Source organism: Caloenas nicobarica, chromosome 5, assembly GCF_036013445.1.
Source record: "Caloenas nicobarica isolate bCalNic1 chromosome 5, bCalNic1.hap1, whole genome shotgun sequence".
In the NCBI taxonomy this organism is placed as follows: domain Eukaryota; kingdom Metazoa; phylum Chordata; class Aves; order Columbiformes; family Columbidae; genus Caloenas; species Caloenas nicobarica.
This window is the reverse complement of record NC_088249.1, coordinates 56,985,323-57,000,285: the sequence shown is the minus strand read 5'-3', so window position 1 is coordinate 57,000,285 and position 14,963 is coordinate 56,985,323. Positions and strand designations below refer to the sequence as shown.

The window sequence follows — 14,963 nt, the reverse complement described above, 5'->3', positions numbered from 1 at the left end:
AAGATTAGCAAAAGACTCAGAAAACCAGGCTAAAGAATTTACCACAACTTAATCTATACCCTCTATATCCTGAAAGGTGCTAGAGGTCTTTACTCCAATTCATTCCACTCATACAATGCTAAGACACTACTTAAACGGATGTTACACGAAACTCTGAAGCAATTAGAAGCACATTAACAGTTTCATTCCAAGTTACTGCATTTACAGGGGTAATTCTACATAGGCTGGCCTCTACAATCTCTCATTAGAATTTTCTGATCAGTTTTCCTGCAAACACTCTACCTTAGAGGGTGGTGTGCATTAGTTCTGCCTAATGCCAACCAGGAATAGCACCGTACAAAAGTAAAAGTACAGCACAATCAAGCATACCAAAACCCTGTGATTCATACCACAGTTGAGTAGTAGGGGAAATTATTCAGATGTAATCTAATATTATTAATATTTCTGTCATTTACTATTTTAAGGAAAAGCATAATGCTTTATATTAAATTACTGATCAAGTATACACAAAGTTTATTTTTTACCTGGACAAGGGCATAAAATATTTTGAAGATCTGTTTCTGGATGAGGACAGACTGATCAGATGGATCATTCAAGAGCTGAATGAAGCTGTCTTTCAGAACTGGTAGAAAATGTTGCATTGCAGCTATTAAAGGACTCCGCTCCTCTGGTTTTTTGTACCTTAAGATAAGAACAAACTAGTTTTGTAGACCTTTCAGGTAGCTTTTTAATTTTAAAAGTCCACCTTTCCCTGGTGTAGACACAAGTAGGTTGTATTACCATCCATAACAACATATGATTTTAAAAAAAACTTCTTGTCACAGAATGCGAAATAAAGCTATAGTCACACACCATTACACTTAAAAGGCAAGTTAGAAAACGGCTGAGCATCCATTACTCCACTATATATCCACATTAGTTTCCTGCTGGTAATGCATTCCTGCCAACTTACTCACTTTGAACACTACATCATGTACAGCCACATCATTCCTATAGTGAAAAGCAATCAGAGCGCTACAAAAACCGCAAGCGAAAGGTACGCAATTATTGCCAAGGGTGGCAGACACTGGGCTGGTCAGTAAAACTCCAGAAAGATGTTTATCAGAGTTCACAATTTATCAAAACGTTTCCAGAAGCTAGATTACTTCACTGACATCAAAGAAAGCAAACTGTGAGGTTGCTCAGTTTACCAGTGATGTCTCTCACATCTTACTATTTAATTTGCCCAAATCTAACAATCTGATAGAGAATGTAGGCTTCAGGGCCACGTGGTGGACCCTGAGCAGGCTCCAATTGCACAGCTTTATTTTTTTGTTTAAGCAATTAATATTGCAATACTCTTGGGGAGATTTAAAAAACAAACATTTTTGGGAGACTTTTCGCCAATATTAAGTATCGATGTTCAGCCTCTTAAGCAGTGACAATGTGCAGAAATAAAAGATAAAGTCAACTCAGTCTGCTGCCAGATGTTCCATAAAAACTACGACAAAACAGTGAGCTCAAAAATCCTGTTCAATAATATAGCTTCCATGTATTTTCTGAAATAGAAATCTAAATAGAAGGATTAAATGTTGCTCAGGAAAACTCAGCTTCTAATTTCCATAAAAGACACAATTTAAACAGATCAGAAAAAAGTGACTGTGCAAAGAGCAGCCATTTGATCTTGGTGTCAGCTGCTGGTCTCAGACAAAGCGTTTGATCAACTAAGACACGAACACAGCCGTTACCTGAGCTCATCACGCAATGACTGTGCTCCTTCCAAAACTCTTCCCTAAACAAGGATTGCTATAACCATAATATACTACCAGTGAACACTTCATGTTTTGTATCTCACAGATCTCTGCTGTATATTTGGTTAAAGATGTTTAATTTGAAAATCAAGTGAGAAATTTGTTAATTCTCTTTTCCTAGCAAGACTTGCAATTTTCAGCCACAGAAAAAAAAACCTCCAACATGGGATTACAAAGGTCTTTATAGCCTTCCTGTAAAAAAGGATTTTTGAGTAACCAATATTCACCTGTTTTACACTAATTTACATAAAATTCATGGAATTAGTGAAAATTTTCAGTGCAGCATTTAATTCAAGTATCTGAAACAAAAATGTTATGCATGACAGTGCTTTGCAGAAGTTGTGGATTCCATCAGTTCCGCTACAATTCCCCGGCTCCAGGATTGCACTTTTCTCTGACCCAGCTCAAATGAGCTTCCTACACCAGCAGCAGCAAAGCCCCACAGTACTTCTCAAAGAGCAACCTCCACTTCAAAGCTCTGAGCATAACAGCAAACACAGAGCAAAGAACATTCACCTGTATCCTGGGCCAGTGCCTTGCATACAGGAGAAGAGTGGCCTTTGATAAAGATTTCCGACGATGGGCTGGATGACGCTATCAAAATTTTCAAAGGGTTCATACCAAAGCCAGTCAAGTAATTCTGAACTTCCTAACATTAAAGATTTTACCCTTTGAAACCTTTATATGTTTACTGTCACCAATACCTAGAGTGAAAATTGTCTAAACCTGGTTCAAATAAATGATTTCTGCAAAAGTCATGATTTTGAGCAGACTTATCGCTATAAATCCGTAAAAAATACTATCAAATTAAGGCTTTATAACACCCTCTTTTTTTCTGATCTCAAGCCTTTAAAGAAGGCAGTTCTTCTGAAATTATGTAGTGGAGAAGATACATGAGCCAACATCTGCATATTGATTATTCAGGAATATTTTCTAAAATTAGATTTTTATCACTTTTGTACAATCTCACACACAAGTCCACACGGTCACAACATAAATATAGAATACAAAAAAAATACACATAAATATATTAATTCTGCTGGTTTATATGGTAGAAAAAACTTACTCATAGTTTTTCACAAGCTGATAAAGACAAAGAAGAATTCCAAGCCAACAAGCACTGTTGTCAGACTGAAGATAAAATCCAATTTTCTCTACAACTGCAGTCCAGCGACTGGGATAATCATGCTTGATAATATGGTGAATGCAAGTAGTAAGCTGTACTCTGGAAATCAAATGTAAAATGAGTAAATAAGTTACTACTATTATTTTTACAATATTCTTGTGGTGTTGAAACAGTCAATATTGTCCAAACTTACACTCATTTCAAGTTTCGTTTAGAAGGTTTAGTTCTGTACTTTCTACCTAATATTCTCCACTTGAGGAATTTCCAATTTGTATGTGCTGCACAAACTGAAAACTGTTTTTCCGTCTACATTAATTCTATGCTCAGGTTACACAGTGTATGACAACAATGCTTAGCACGCAGGTGATCTTGGTTGTGCAAAAAACCCCACAAAAACAAAACCAAACAAAACCCCAACAGTCAGAAACCACAGCCAATTCATAACCAGGTTAAAACTGCATACCTGATCAGCTCAGGAGAGTGAATAATGGCTTCTACAATATTTTCACGAATACAGTGTCTGTCCTCTTCTGGGATGGAGTAAGGTGGGATCTCTCCTGGCGCAGTTTCACGATCTGGCCAATACTGGGTTATCATATTTTTCAAGTAGATAACCCCTGTGAGACAAAAGTGGCAAATCAGCTGATAGCCATTCAAGGTACAAAACGAACATACATTTTGCAAAAAAGGATCGAAATTACTAATTCATTGACCATTTCTGACTAGGGGAATCAAAATACATACACCATGCAAATTATTTAACCTAATAATTTAATAGATTGATACTATTTTACCCATTTATTGTTATGTTTATATTTTTTGTTATATGAAGAACGTATTTTTGTATAAAAATACTAAACCTATTGCTTTTACTTGTGCTACAGATAAATACTTGTTGAATACTTTAGCAACACACTTCTAAAAAAATCATTTATAATTGTTTCATCAGTATTTTAATTAAAACAAAGCCAGTCAATGCTAATGACTATATAAAACATCTAAGCATCTGAAGTTTGTGATACAAAAGTGAAGGCTAAAGAGAAACAGAGCTCCTTTATACCAAGGTTATGGGCCACAGCACTTTGTAGCAATCAGGCTGCTGGCGCAAATGTCTGCATTTACCATTTGACAACAAATCCAAACTGCTTAGGTGGCAGAACATAGATTACAGCACTTGGAAAGAAAAGGACTTACAAAATGCATCAAGAAATCTCAAACTACAAACTAAGAACAAAGTTGCTATTAATTTAATTCTATGTACAAATCCATAAAGAAATTTCTCTTCCCAAATTTCATATGCACCTTCTGAAGATTCAGAAACCAAAGCGTTTCTGAAAGGGTCTGCAAAGGTAAGAAACACTCAGCAGATATGTGCTATTACAAGACTGAAGTGATACAGATTCCAACTTGTCCCCAGTGGGATTTATCATGCCACTAGTTGCCTCACAAAACCTGCCCTGTTTGTAAGCTATGCATTGTATGAGTTGTCTCCACTCTCTACAGACTGCTTTGGTGTTTAATTGGCTTACACCAAGGGTGAATTTTCAGAGATTGTTTTCGGACCCTCCCCTCCCCCCCTTTTTTTTTTTTGCATGTTATACATGCTAAGCAGTAACTTCTTTGAGTCATCATCTGAATGTTACTCCAAACTGATAAGATAAAAATGCAAGTTAGGCTTCTGCTACAACTGAGAATGGTCTACTATGTGGAAGATCCAAATAAGTGATCAAGACCACAATTACTGAACTGTCAGAAAAACCACTGAAGTACCATATCAGAAACCTCTACCAAGCAATCATAGCAGCACTAAGGTGATGTTTGGAGTTGCTAATATTCAATATCCAATTTTACTGATGGCTTCTGTGCAAATGAACAGGGTTCCAAAAGACATAATTTGTTTTCTTCCACTTCAAGTGTTTAGAAACATTAGCATTACCAGGACATGGTTAAATCACCTCCTTGGACCAGGTGTTCTAGCATCCTAAACCATTCTGTTTCCCTAAAGACCACTATTCACCAGAGATAAAGCAGAGCAATCACTGAAGACCCAGCCGCCTTTTCTTTCTGTCTTCCCTATTCAGTGTACAGTGCCAGATATAGTTCGAGATGACTGTAACTTGAGAGACTTCCACCTTTTGAGTGGTTAAGATTAAAATAATTGGAATTCTTTAACAGTATCTGCATATGTACTTGTGTGTATGCACCATTAAAGTAGATACAATGAAAAAAGATTTGAAAACTTGCCTGCCTGTCTCACTGGTAAATCCAGTTGCTCAGACATAGTGATCTGCAGCAGAGTTGAAACAAAGTTCACTGACTTATGAGCCTGTAGAGGGTCAAAAAAAAAAAAAAAAGATTTAGGTATAGTATGTTAAATTTTGGAATACTCCCATTAGGTTTTACAATATCTTTATAATGATGTAATGCAATCAATAGAATACCAGCAATTCAGACACTTTCACAGTAGTCAGCTAATCAACCAAAGCATTCCAAAGTTTCATGCTCACTGTATTCTGAAGACAGCATGGGGGAGGAAAAACCTGACCGTTTAAGGTAGTAGAGTTGAAGAAATCATTAAATCATTTTACAGCCACCAAACACGTTCTTCATTCAGAACAAATACTTAGTTGAAAGAAGAATGTCCAAATAGCCAGAAAAACCCAGGCGCAGCAAGTTTACAGTGACCTTTAACAAGGTATGAATTTGTCATATAACAATCTAAGAAACAGACAGCAACTGTGTTTTAAAACTAAGCCCAGCCTTAAGCAAACCTGTCCAATTCAGCTCATCTTTCTAAAGAAACAGCTTCAAGTGACCATTTATGTGTCACTGCAGCAACTGTCCGCATATCTATACAACAGCAAACAGTATGGAGACCTAAACAAAGCCACATCCGCAGAGTAACAATTTTGCAAGGATTTGCAAGAGTTCACTGACAAAGAAAATGTGTTTTTTCTTACAGGAATGAGAAATGTTGTTGGTATACTAAATGCTACATTGTATTTTCAATACAAGGAAACTAACTTTGATATTATTATAGCATCCTTTATCCACCTTTCCTAAGCATCAAAAACTCTGAGACATTAAATTAATTTTGCTGGGAAAAATAAATTGTAATCCTTAAAAATTAATTCCACTTTTTATAAATGGAAAACAACACAATTTTCCTCACAGTTAAGCAGTAACTTTTTGAGTCATCATCTGAACAGTATCTCCAAGCAATAAGAGTCAATGGACATGAGCTGCGCTGTGGGAAATTCCTATTTTTCAAAAGGAAAAAAAAAAAAAAAAAATGACGAGGGAAGATAAGGTCTTGAACAGTCCATCCATAGAGGCTGTGGGACCTCATCCTTTGAGATATTCAGAACTCAGCTGGACAGGTCCACATCTACCTGATCTAACTTCAAAAGAGCTTTGCTTTAGGGGTGATGATCTGCAAGGGTCCCTGCTAACCTAATGACTCCAAGATTCAAATCGCCAAGGTACTTCTGCTTTATCTTCACTGATATGTCAATATTGTTTCATACACTCTTTGCAACATTTCTGTCAAAGACAATTGCATAGATCTATACAACCTAACCCGTTAAACTCTTGGGAAAACACCTCTTACCTGCTTGTTACTTAGTTTGTTACTCCCTACATAAAGAAAATACATTAATACTTTGAAAACCACCAAAATTACACTACCAATTTATCAAAAACAATCGTCTTTGTTACTGCAGAGGAAATCAGTATCATTAAAAAAAAAAAAAAAAATCAGGAATTTCCTATTCTTTTAGTAGGACGAAAACATGAAATGTCAACATTCCTCCTAAGTGTTTAACACCGCCCAGCTCACTCCTAACAGCACCAGGTTCTTCTCTCCAACTTTAACTTTCCCAAGCAAATATCTCCTGTACGTTCCAGTACAAGCAAGTGTAAAAGGAACAGCCTGGGACACGATATTTGTTCATGCATTTGTACTAAGAGTTGACTAGTGTAGCTTGTTTTCTATGTCCTGTTATTTAAAATGGATTTTAAATGATGACCTTAACTTAAGAATTTCCCCAAAATGTTAAAATGTTACTGTACATACTCATCCTGCGCACTACAAACCTACAGGCTCAGAAAACCCACAGAAGCAACACTCGCGTCTGGTCCAACTGAACCATTTCTTTGTAGAGCGAGTTGTGATGAATTGGGAGTAACTGACACCGCAACACGACCTCGCATCTTCCTGACCACGGCCCTCTGATATCCCCGAAGTCCTCAAGAAGCAAATACACTTTCAAATAAAAACAAGTATTTGTTTTCAACTATCCTGTAATGGTTGAATAAATAATTTAAAATAAAATTCACTTGTTTATTAATTTCTACTACGGCTCCAGGCCCGTTAAGTTCCTTATTTCTTAAGTGACACTAATAGGCACACTTACTTCTCCTGCAACAAATACCAAATGACAGTAGGCCCTAATTCAACACAGTATTCAATTATATGCCTCACATTAATGTCACTGGAAGTCCTCCTGTACTTAAAGGTGTTATTATGAACTTGCTGAAGAAAGCTTTCTGTTTCAATAACCTTTAACTCACCTACAAATAAGGTCAAATTACAGTGGGCATAAAATGGACTTAAAAGTGCGAACTGATGTCTTTCCACAACGGCTATGATAAACTTAACAGCTACCTTTTCAATAGTGAAAATCTGCAATATATTTCATGTTTGGAAATTGACAAGTATTTAATCCTAGAATTTTTTAAATGAAGGATTACTTTCCCTTTTTCATGACAAATGAAAACTATCCTTTTAATAAAAACTATCAATTTCAATTTAAAAATATGGAAATTGCTTAAGAACTATCAAGGAACTAATGGGAATAACAAAATAAACTGGACAGAAAAATAGTGTCTTAAAAGCAAAAACCAACAAAAAATAGACAGCAGTGTACAGAACTGCCACACTGAAATTTAATAACATACCAAAGAATAATGTTTTCTTCATTAAAAAAAAAAACAGGACTGAGCTTACGCCTGTATCAAGCTACAGAAGATCCCTAGAAATGTCAATTATATTAGTATGTGGGATTAATATATTTTCACCAGATTCTTTGAACTGTCACAAGTTTTAAAGCATAGGACCAAACACCTATACCATTATTTTTTTAAAAAAACCCTTAAAAGTATTATCCTTATTAACATCTCAAGTATCAGACACCAAACAACCACGAGGATGAGCTACTTTATCACCATTAGTGGTTCAAAGCAGAGATTCAGACTAGAAATAACACAAGGTGGCATAAGTAAAATCCCTTGTACTTTCCAAACAAAGCCTCCTCTTAATCCATTCACTTTGTAACTAAATCCACACAGAGCTACATTAACATTTCTATGCATTCTATATGGAATATAAAGGACTTCCAAACTCTTTACAATGTCCCCCTTCCTGAGCCATGGAAAGGAAGGTGATTCCAGAGAAACTGAAATATGGGGAAGAGTGAGGACAGCTACATGAAGGCATGTGTGTACTGAAGGGTCAAATAAAAACCCAGCACTACAATAACCTGTCACTTGCTCCCTCCTTTTGCTTTACTATTAGAAAGAACATCCAATGTTTTATCAGCACCCAGAAAAAACAACTGAACTTCAAGTAAGACACCATATAGGTGCCAATTTTGTATATACAGCATTAAAAAGTACGCAACACACATCCATTTCAGTTATTTTAATCTTTAGTATTTTTATTCTCCAAAGACAGTTGCCTCTCAGGACATCATGTTCCTCTTCACTGACAGCATTGCTAAAAAAACTAACCAAACTAAAAAACACACCTATTTTAGGTACATATTCTATACAAATACCAGCTTTTGATTTTAGTGCATGCTATTAGCCAGAATACATCAAAGGTCTCTCAGAGAACTATGTGAATGTAGAAGATTCTGCTGGCCCACATGTGCCTCGGGCTCCAGAAGAATCGGGTGCACTGACGCCACTTCAGCAAAAGTCATGGTCAGGTCGTATCATTCTACACAGAAGTCCCACAGCTCCAGGATGCCAGAATTAAAATCAGGATTTCACAATGGCTGCTACCACATATTCTAAGCTGTGTGGAGAATCGAAACAATTTCTAAGACTTCATAAAGTTCTGACATCAGTAAAACTTTGTATTTTATTATCTTGCTCCTTGTTTATAAATATTCTTTTATAATAAATATTAACTTAGAAAACTATAATGATAACTGAAAAAAATGGTTCTGTCACAAAGGCTGCTTCCCAACATGTAACTCAATATTTCAAAAAAAAATTTTAAAAAATTTAAAAAAAAAAAAAATTTTAAAAAAGCATCTTGAGTCCTTCCCCCTTACAAATCCTCCAACATGCCGTGTCACTGGTATGACTTTGTTGTCCAAGAGCCAAAGAATTCAGGGACTTTTCCCAAGAGCAATCTTTGCTATGCAGCCTCGCTAGCTGAGGAATGTATTCTATCAGACCACAAACGTTGTACCACTGTCTGTTAATATCAATCACTGCTCCAGAACATACAATCTTTTCGCAAATTTCATTGCAGTTTTTCCTAGCAGAGCTGGTTTGTTAGCCACGCGCTGAAACACATTTTTGAGAAAAGTGTCACACAAGCTACGTAATCTGAAAGATAAATGAAGTTTGAAGTGAACATTAAAGAAACCAGTTCATGGCGTATGAACTATCAACAGTTAATTATGATGTGGAAAAGCATTTTTTCCCCCAGTAATCATAGCCACTAAAGTCAGTTACATTCATCTTTAATACTAGCATTATTAATATCTTATGCAAAACCTGCATGCCACTAAATGATAAAAAAAGAAGCTTAATCTCAGGTAAAATGACCTCTGTGCATTCTTCTTGGACATTAAGAATTTAAGATACTGTAACAGACATGCTACTATAGGTACCTCTTTTATCATTACCAAAAATGCAAATTGCATGGCTAATATTTACCATATATTGCTGAACTAGAACCGTTGGTTACTTATATAGTTATACAAAGTAGCACACATTTAAATAAAGGCTACAATTTATTTTTAAAGGAGCTGAAAAACCCCACAAATTCAACGCATCTCTGCCATTCCAATTTTGAAAAAAATCTACGTGCAATTTTTCATCTAGACCATAACAAGACTAGGTGAACACAACTATAAGACTGAGATGAATCAGTTTGGGTTTTGTTTTAATAGAAAGATAAGGTCAGGAACTGTAAGGCCATGCTGAATCAGCAAACGGCCCTGTAGAACTCTTTCAATTCTTTTTTAAGAACTCAGCAGGTGTGGAAGTCATTCTGACCTCCGGTTTTTGCAAGCTAGTTCTGCCACTTCTCATGCAGCTACAATGTATATGTAAATCCATCTTAAGCTCCACAAAAAATACATGCGTGTTTATCAGATCTCGCAAACATCCTTGATGCTCATTTCATCAGAATGCCATCTGCAAATTCTGAAGCCTGTTTGCTCCTCTGTTCACAGAGGAAAAGAGGAATGTGCTCTTAGCAAAGGCTAGCTAAGCACACACAGTAACTATTTGCTAAGTCATGAGAAAGTGGCAAGTTGCCCTGTCTGCCAGGATTTTACCTTGTACTGGTCAACATGCAACAAGAATGTAACAACTTCTCAATGAAGACAAAGCTCCATTGGTCCCTTACTGCCCCCAGGGGGATTTCTGCTGTTGGACCAGCCTTGATACATACAGTGTATAAACCATCCTTTCCCCAAAGCATCTCCTGTCTAGCACACATCCAAATGTATAGACGGAAGATAAGGGAAGCGATGAAAATTGAAAATAAACAAGTGCTTTTGGTAAAATGTCACATTAACCACCTTGAAAGAGAATCCATGGTCTGATAATCAGAGCCAGGAAACTCAGGCTCTGTTCTTGTTCTTACTCAACACTACAATATATAGCTGTAGGTGTTACACATGAAGACCACATTGGAAAAAGTTAAAAAAAAATTAAAGATGGGGGTAACACTATAAATACCTACTCCACAGTATCCAAAACAGCATTTCAGCATTTGAAAATTCCTAGATGAAAGGCACCATGTAATAACCAGCTTGCTTTTTCCCCTTTGACAACCTTTCACTCCAGGTCCCTCAGTAGTCAAGAGTCCAATAATTTAATTTAATCATTCCATCGTTCTGACATTTGTATCTATTAAGCAGGCAATGAAAGACACCGAACTAGGCCCTACTGCATTCTGTTGAATTGATGGTGTGCTTTGGTGACCAGTCAACAAGCTAAAGCGTTTCTCCTTTTCCTGTTGCTTATATTAGAACATGAAAAAGCTTAAGCATAACATACTTCTGAAAGGCACCTTTTCAGCAGAGCAACAGAATAAGATTTTCCTAAACAAACTTTGTTAAGCTTTGACTCAAAAAAAAATTATCAGTTATTGGGGATTGCTCTCAAGATGTCTTAATAGCTCAGATGCACTGGGGTTAATCTCAGATACTTACAAGACATACATAACAAGTTATAAATTCTCTGGAATCGCAAAGAAGAAACCTCCAAGGAAAGTACTATCTAGCAACTGTGCCTTTATAAATATGTTGATACTAAAAGATGAAACAACACTGTGTATTATTTTCAGAGTGCCATTCCACAGCTGCATAGTTAAAAATACCTGTTTTCATCACCATTTCTGGGAAACACTTTATATACATAGTACAAAGACTGTTTCAAAAGGCAACATCATCTTGCTGCTTTCCAGTACCTTACTTGAAGAGCCTGGTTCTAAGTCCCTGGAAAACACAGCTTTCCCCTGGAGGACCGGGACAGAGACCTCAGGGTACATCACCAGCTGGAAATTACATGAGAAGCTGTAGAACACAAGAACTACCGGTATCATTGCCTATAACTTATTTTCACAGTGAGCAAAGTAAAGCCAAACAGACTAAGATACCTGCAATTTTTTTAGCATATCTCAACTCTAAAATTTCTCACAGCATTTTATATGCAGGTTATATAACCTGATAAAACTTAGTGAAAGAAGAAATATAGCAAAGAACAATTAATGACTTAGCCAAGGTCAAAGGAAAAATAACAAAGCCTGGATAAACCAAGAATCATACACTCGGTTCCCTCCTCCAGTCAGTGGAAACTTCGTTAATAGATAGAGTATGATGAAGACAGATCTAGATAGTTAACTCTTCCATTAATTAGGAATATCAATTACTGACTGAAGCACATTCTTTTCTGATAAGGTAAAAGGACCATTCCACTGAAAACCAGACTCATTAGCTCAAAAGACGCACTTCAGACAAATTAAAGGTAAACTAAAAGGTCAAACAAGGACAATTAATCAACTTAAATTATAAAAACACTTGTGTGTGCCTGGCCATGTGCAAGAATACTGCTCACTGCCGAATAACTTCATCTTCAGAGAGAAGGAGACCCTCATACCTGAAATAAAATATTAACGGGTAACACAATTTCCCTAATAGTTAACAAATTCAGACCAGTATCCTGCAAGCAGAGGCAGAACTGACTTCAATAAACCTATGCAAAACAAAGACCATCATGTGACTAAAACTACAGATACGTACAAGTGCTTGCACATTTAGGGTTTAACCAATATTTTTATCACAAAAGGTCTGTGCAAGATCAGTGAGACTACATTTCCAATAATAAAGAATTCTTACACACGTCTGTTTTTAAAGGGGCACAGATATTTGGATTTTATGCCAATTTAATACTTATGTAGTACATAATAGACCATGATGTTTCAATTCAAAAGTCTGAATAAAACACTGTTGCTGGTGAGCACGATCCTTCATGCAACAGAGTTAGCCATTTGCTGAAGATCCCGACTGGCAGAGAATGTAATTTCCTGCACATTCAGCAACTTAATACCTGCAGAAAATAGCTAAAATAGATTTCAAGCAAGTTACTATATATAGATATTGACATGCATAGAACACAAAAAATTGCATTTTGGAGTCAGCTTAAGATTTAATATATATTACTGTCTTTATAGACAATTACATTATTTGCACTTTTGGTTTAAGTAAGAAACACTAAAACACTTTTTACTAAAGTATATGGAAAAGATAGTCAATTACTTTATACAAACTTCAATTAAACATTGAATAATTTTACAGCTATTTATTTGAAATGTGCCAAGTATTTATTTGTCATTCACTTATTAAATAACATGCAGGAATTTGGCTTAATTACAATTTTTTATAATACGAGAAACTATACCTTTAGTTTTTGAATGTTTCTCTTCTGACAGCAGAACATTTGGCTCACCTTTATCTATGCTCTGCTGAACATCTGTTGCAGTAAACGTATTTTATCAGCCCTAAAGTCTGCTTAAGAGCAACAAAGAAAAACATTTGTGGAAAGGGCCAACTGAAGGCACCACAAGAGCTGCCACACAGGCTTATCCTTTACCTCCTCCATCAAGCTATCACCTTTTCTCCAAATCAAACACTAGAACACCTTTTTTACAAAGTACCTAGAAGTCCCATGGCTGTGCCTTGTCAATAAGAAAAGTTTTCACTTACCAGGTGGAGTTAAGCAGAACAAAAATACAAAATTGAAACCTGTGGAACCAGGACCTGCTGGTTTCGTTATATCCGAATATGAGACATTACCGTAGTCTAAGCGGGTGACATATCTGGGTTAGGAACTCTTGTCTTCCCCCGTCTCTTGGGCACATGTCGATACTACACCCAGAACACACACCTACCTCAGCAGCGCTGCCCAGCCCCAGTCCAAAGGATTTGCACCAACTCCAAACAGCGCCAGGCTACCAGATGTTTCTGAACTCACTCCAGGCCACTCTTAGGCTGCACTACGTATGAAGCAACGGGGGTCCTTGACAAATCACTGCCCTCCACACCCAAAGGCTGTCCTTAGGCAGTCCCAGGCAGGACTGGGTCCGGCCTCTGAGCCAGCGGGGCCCTGCGCCACCGACGGTTTTAAACACCCCTCTGTGGACTCCCCTTTCCCCAGCTGAGCAGGAAGACAATGGAGATAATTTGCTACCGACGGGAAAGGCACCGGGGGCCTCCCCACCCCACGCCTTCTGCCGCCAACCCCCCGCCCGGAGCAGCCGCGCCCGGCACGGCCTGGCCTGGCCGGAGGCCTCGCTGCCATGTGCCGGGGACAATGCGCGGCGGGCGGCCGGGCCCGGCCCGCAGCCGCCGTGACACCAGGCGGGGCCCGGCGGCGGGAAGGGGCCGAGGGCGCGGGGAGACGGGGCTGAGGAGGGGTGGAACCTCCCCCCGCTCTCTCTCAGCCCCGTCGCCCCGCGCCCTCGGCCCCTTCCCGCCGCCCCCGCCGGGCCGGCCCCGCTTCCCCCTCACGCAGGCCCGTCCCGACCCCGCCGCCCGCGCCGCCGTCCCTCCCGCTCTCCAGTATCGCGGCGGCCGCGGCCCCGGCCCAGGCCCCGTGAGCACCCTCACCTCGTTAAGCTGCCTCTCGGCGGCTTCCCGCAGCGCCGGATCCATGGTACCCCGCAGGGCCTCGATGATGGTGTTGGGGTCCATGGCGGCGGGGGGAAGAGGAGCGGGCGTGGGGCAGGGGCCGGGGCCGCGCCGCGCCGTGCGCACATGGACCCGCCGCCTCGCAGCGGCCGCCGGCGCGAAAGGAAGGGAGAGCGCCAAAGGCCCGGATAGAGCTGCCCCCGCCGCCGCCAGGGAGCGGCGCCCCTTCCGCCGCCCGCCCCGCCCGCCGCCGCGGGGCGCCACGGGACCTGTAGTCCAACGGCCGCCCCGCGCCGCGCGCTGCGGGAGGGGCGGGCAGAGCGGGGCCCGCCGCTCGGTTCCCCCGTGCGAGGGCTCGGGGCCCGGCTCGGGGCCCGGCTCGGGGCGGCCCGGGGAGCGGCGCTGGCCGGGGAGGGCCCGCAGGCGACCCCGGCCTTGCGGAAGGCGCCGCTGCCGCGCTGCGCCGGGCTGGGCTGCCCGGCGTGGCGGAGGGGCCGGGGAGGCCGGCACACGCTGTGCCCCGAACTCGTCGGCCGCGTTAACATTTCAGTGGAACGCGTTGTTCTGTGGAGATTCCCTCCTTTTACCACGAAGGCTTCCCGTTTGCGG

At 39.7% G+C, this 14,963-nt stretch overlaps 1 protein-coding gene across 1 annotated transcript in view; it reads right to left on the bottom strand.

Annotated features, from left to right (window-relative positions):
- The window catches only part of IPO7 (importin 7), a 37,540-nt gene extending 23,011 nt beyond the window's left edge, over window positions 1-14,529 (bottom strand). The window contains exons 1-5 of the mRNA XM_065635233.1: window positions 14,334-14,529; window positions 5,161-5,242; window positions 3,380-3,533; window positions 2,857-3,015; window positions 525-681 (exon numbers count right to left, since the gene is read on the bottom strand). Coding sequence (XP_065491305.1) covers window positions 525-681; window positions 2,857-3,015; window positions 3,380-3,533; window positions 5,161-5,242; window positions 14,334-14,417 — 636 coding nt within the window. The 5' untranslated portion in view covers window positions 14,418-14,529. The remainder of the gene's footprint in view (window positions 1-524; window positions 682-2,856; window positions 3,016-3,379; window positions 3,534-5,160; window positions 5,243-14,333) is intronic.
- Between the last annotated feature and the right edge of the window lie 434 nt (window positions 14,530-14,963).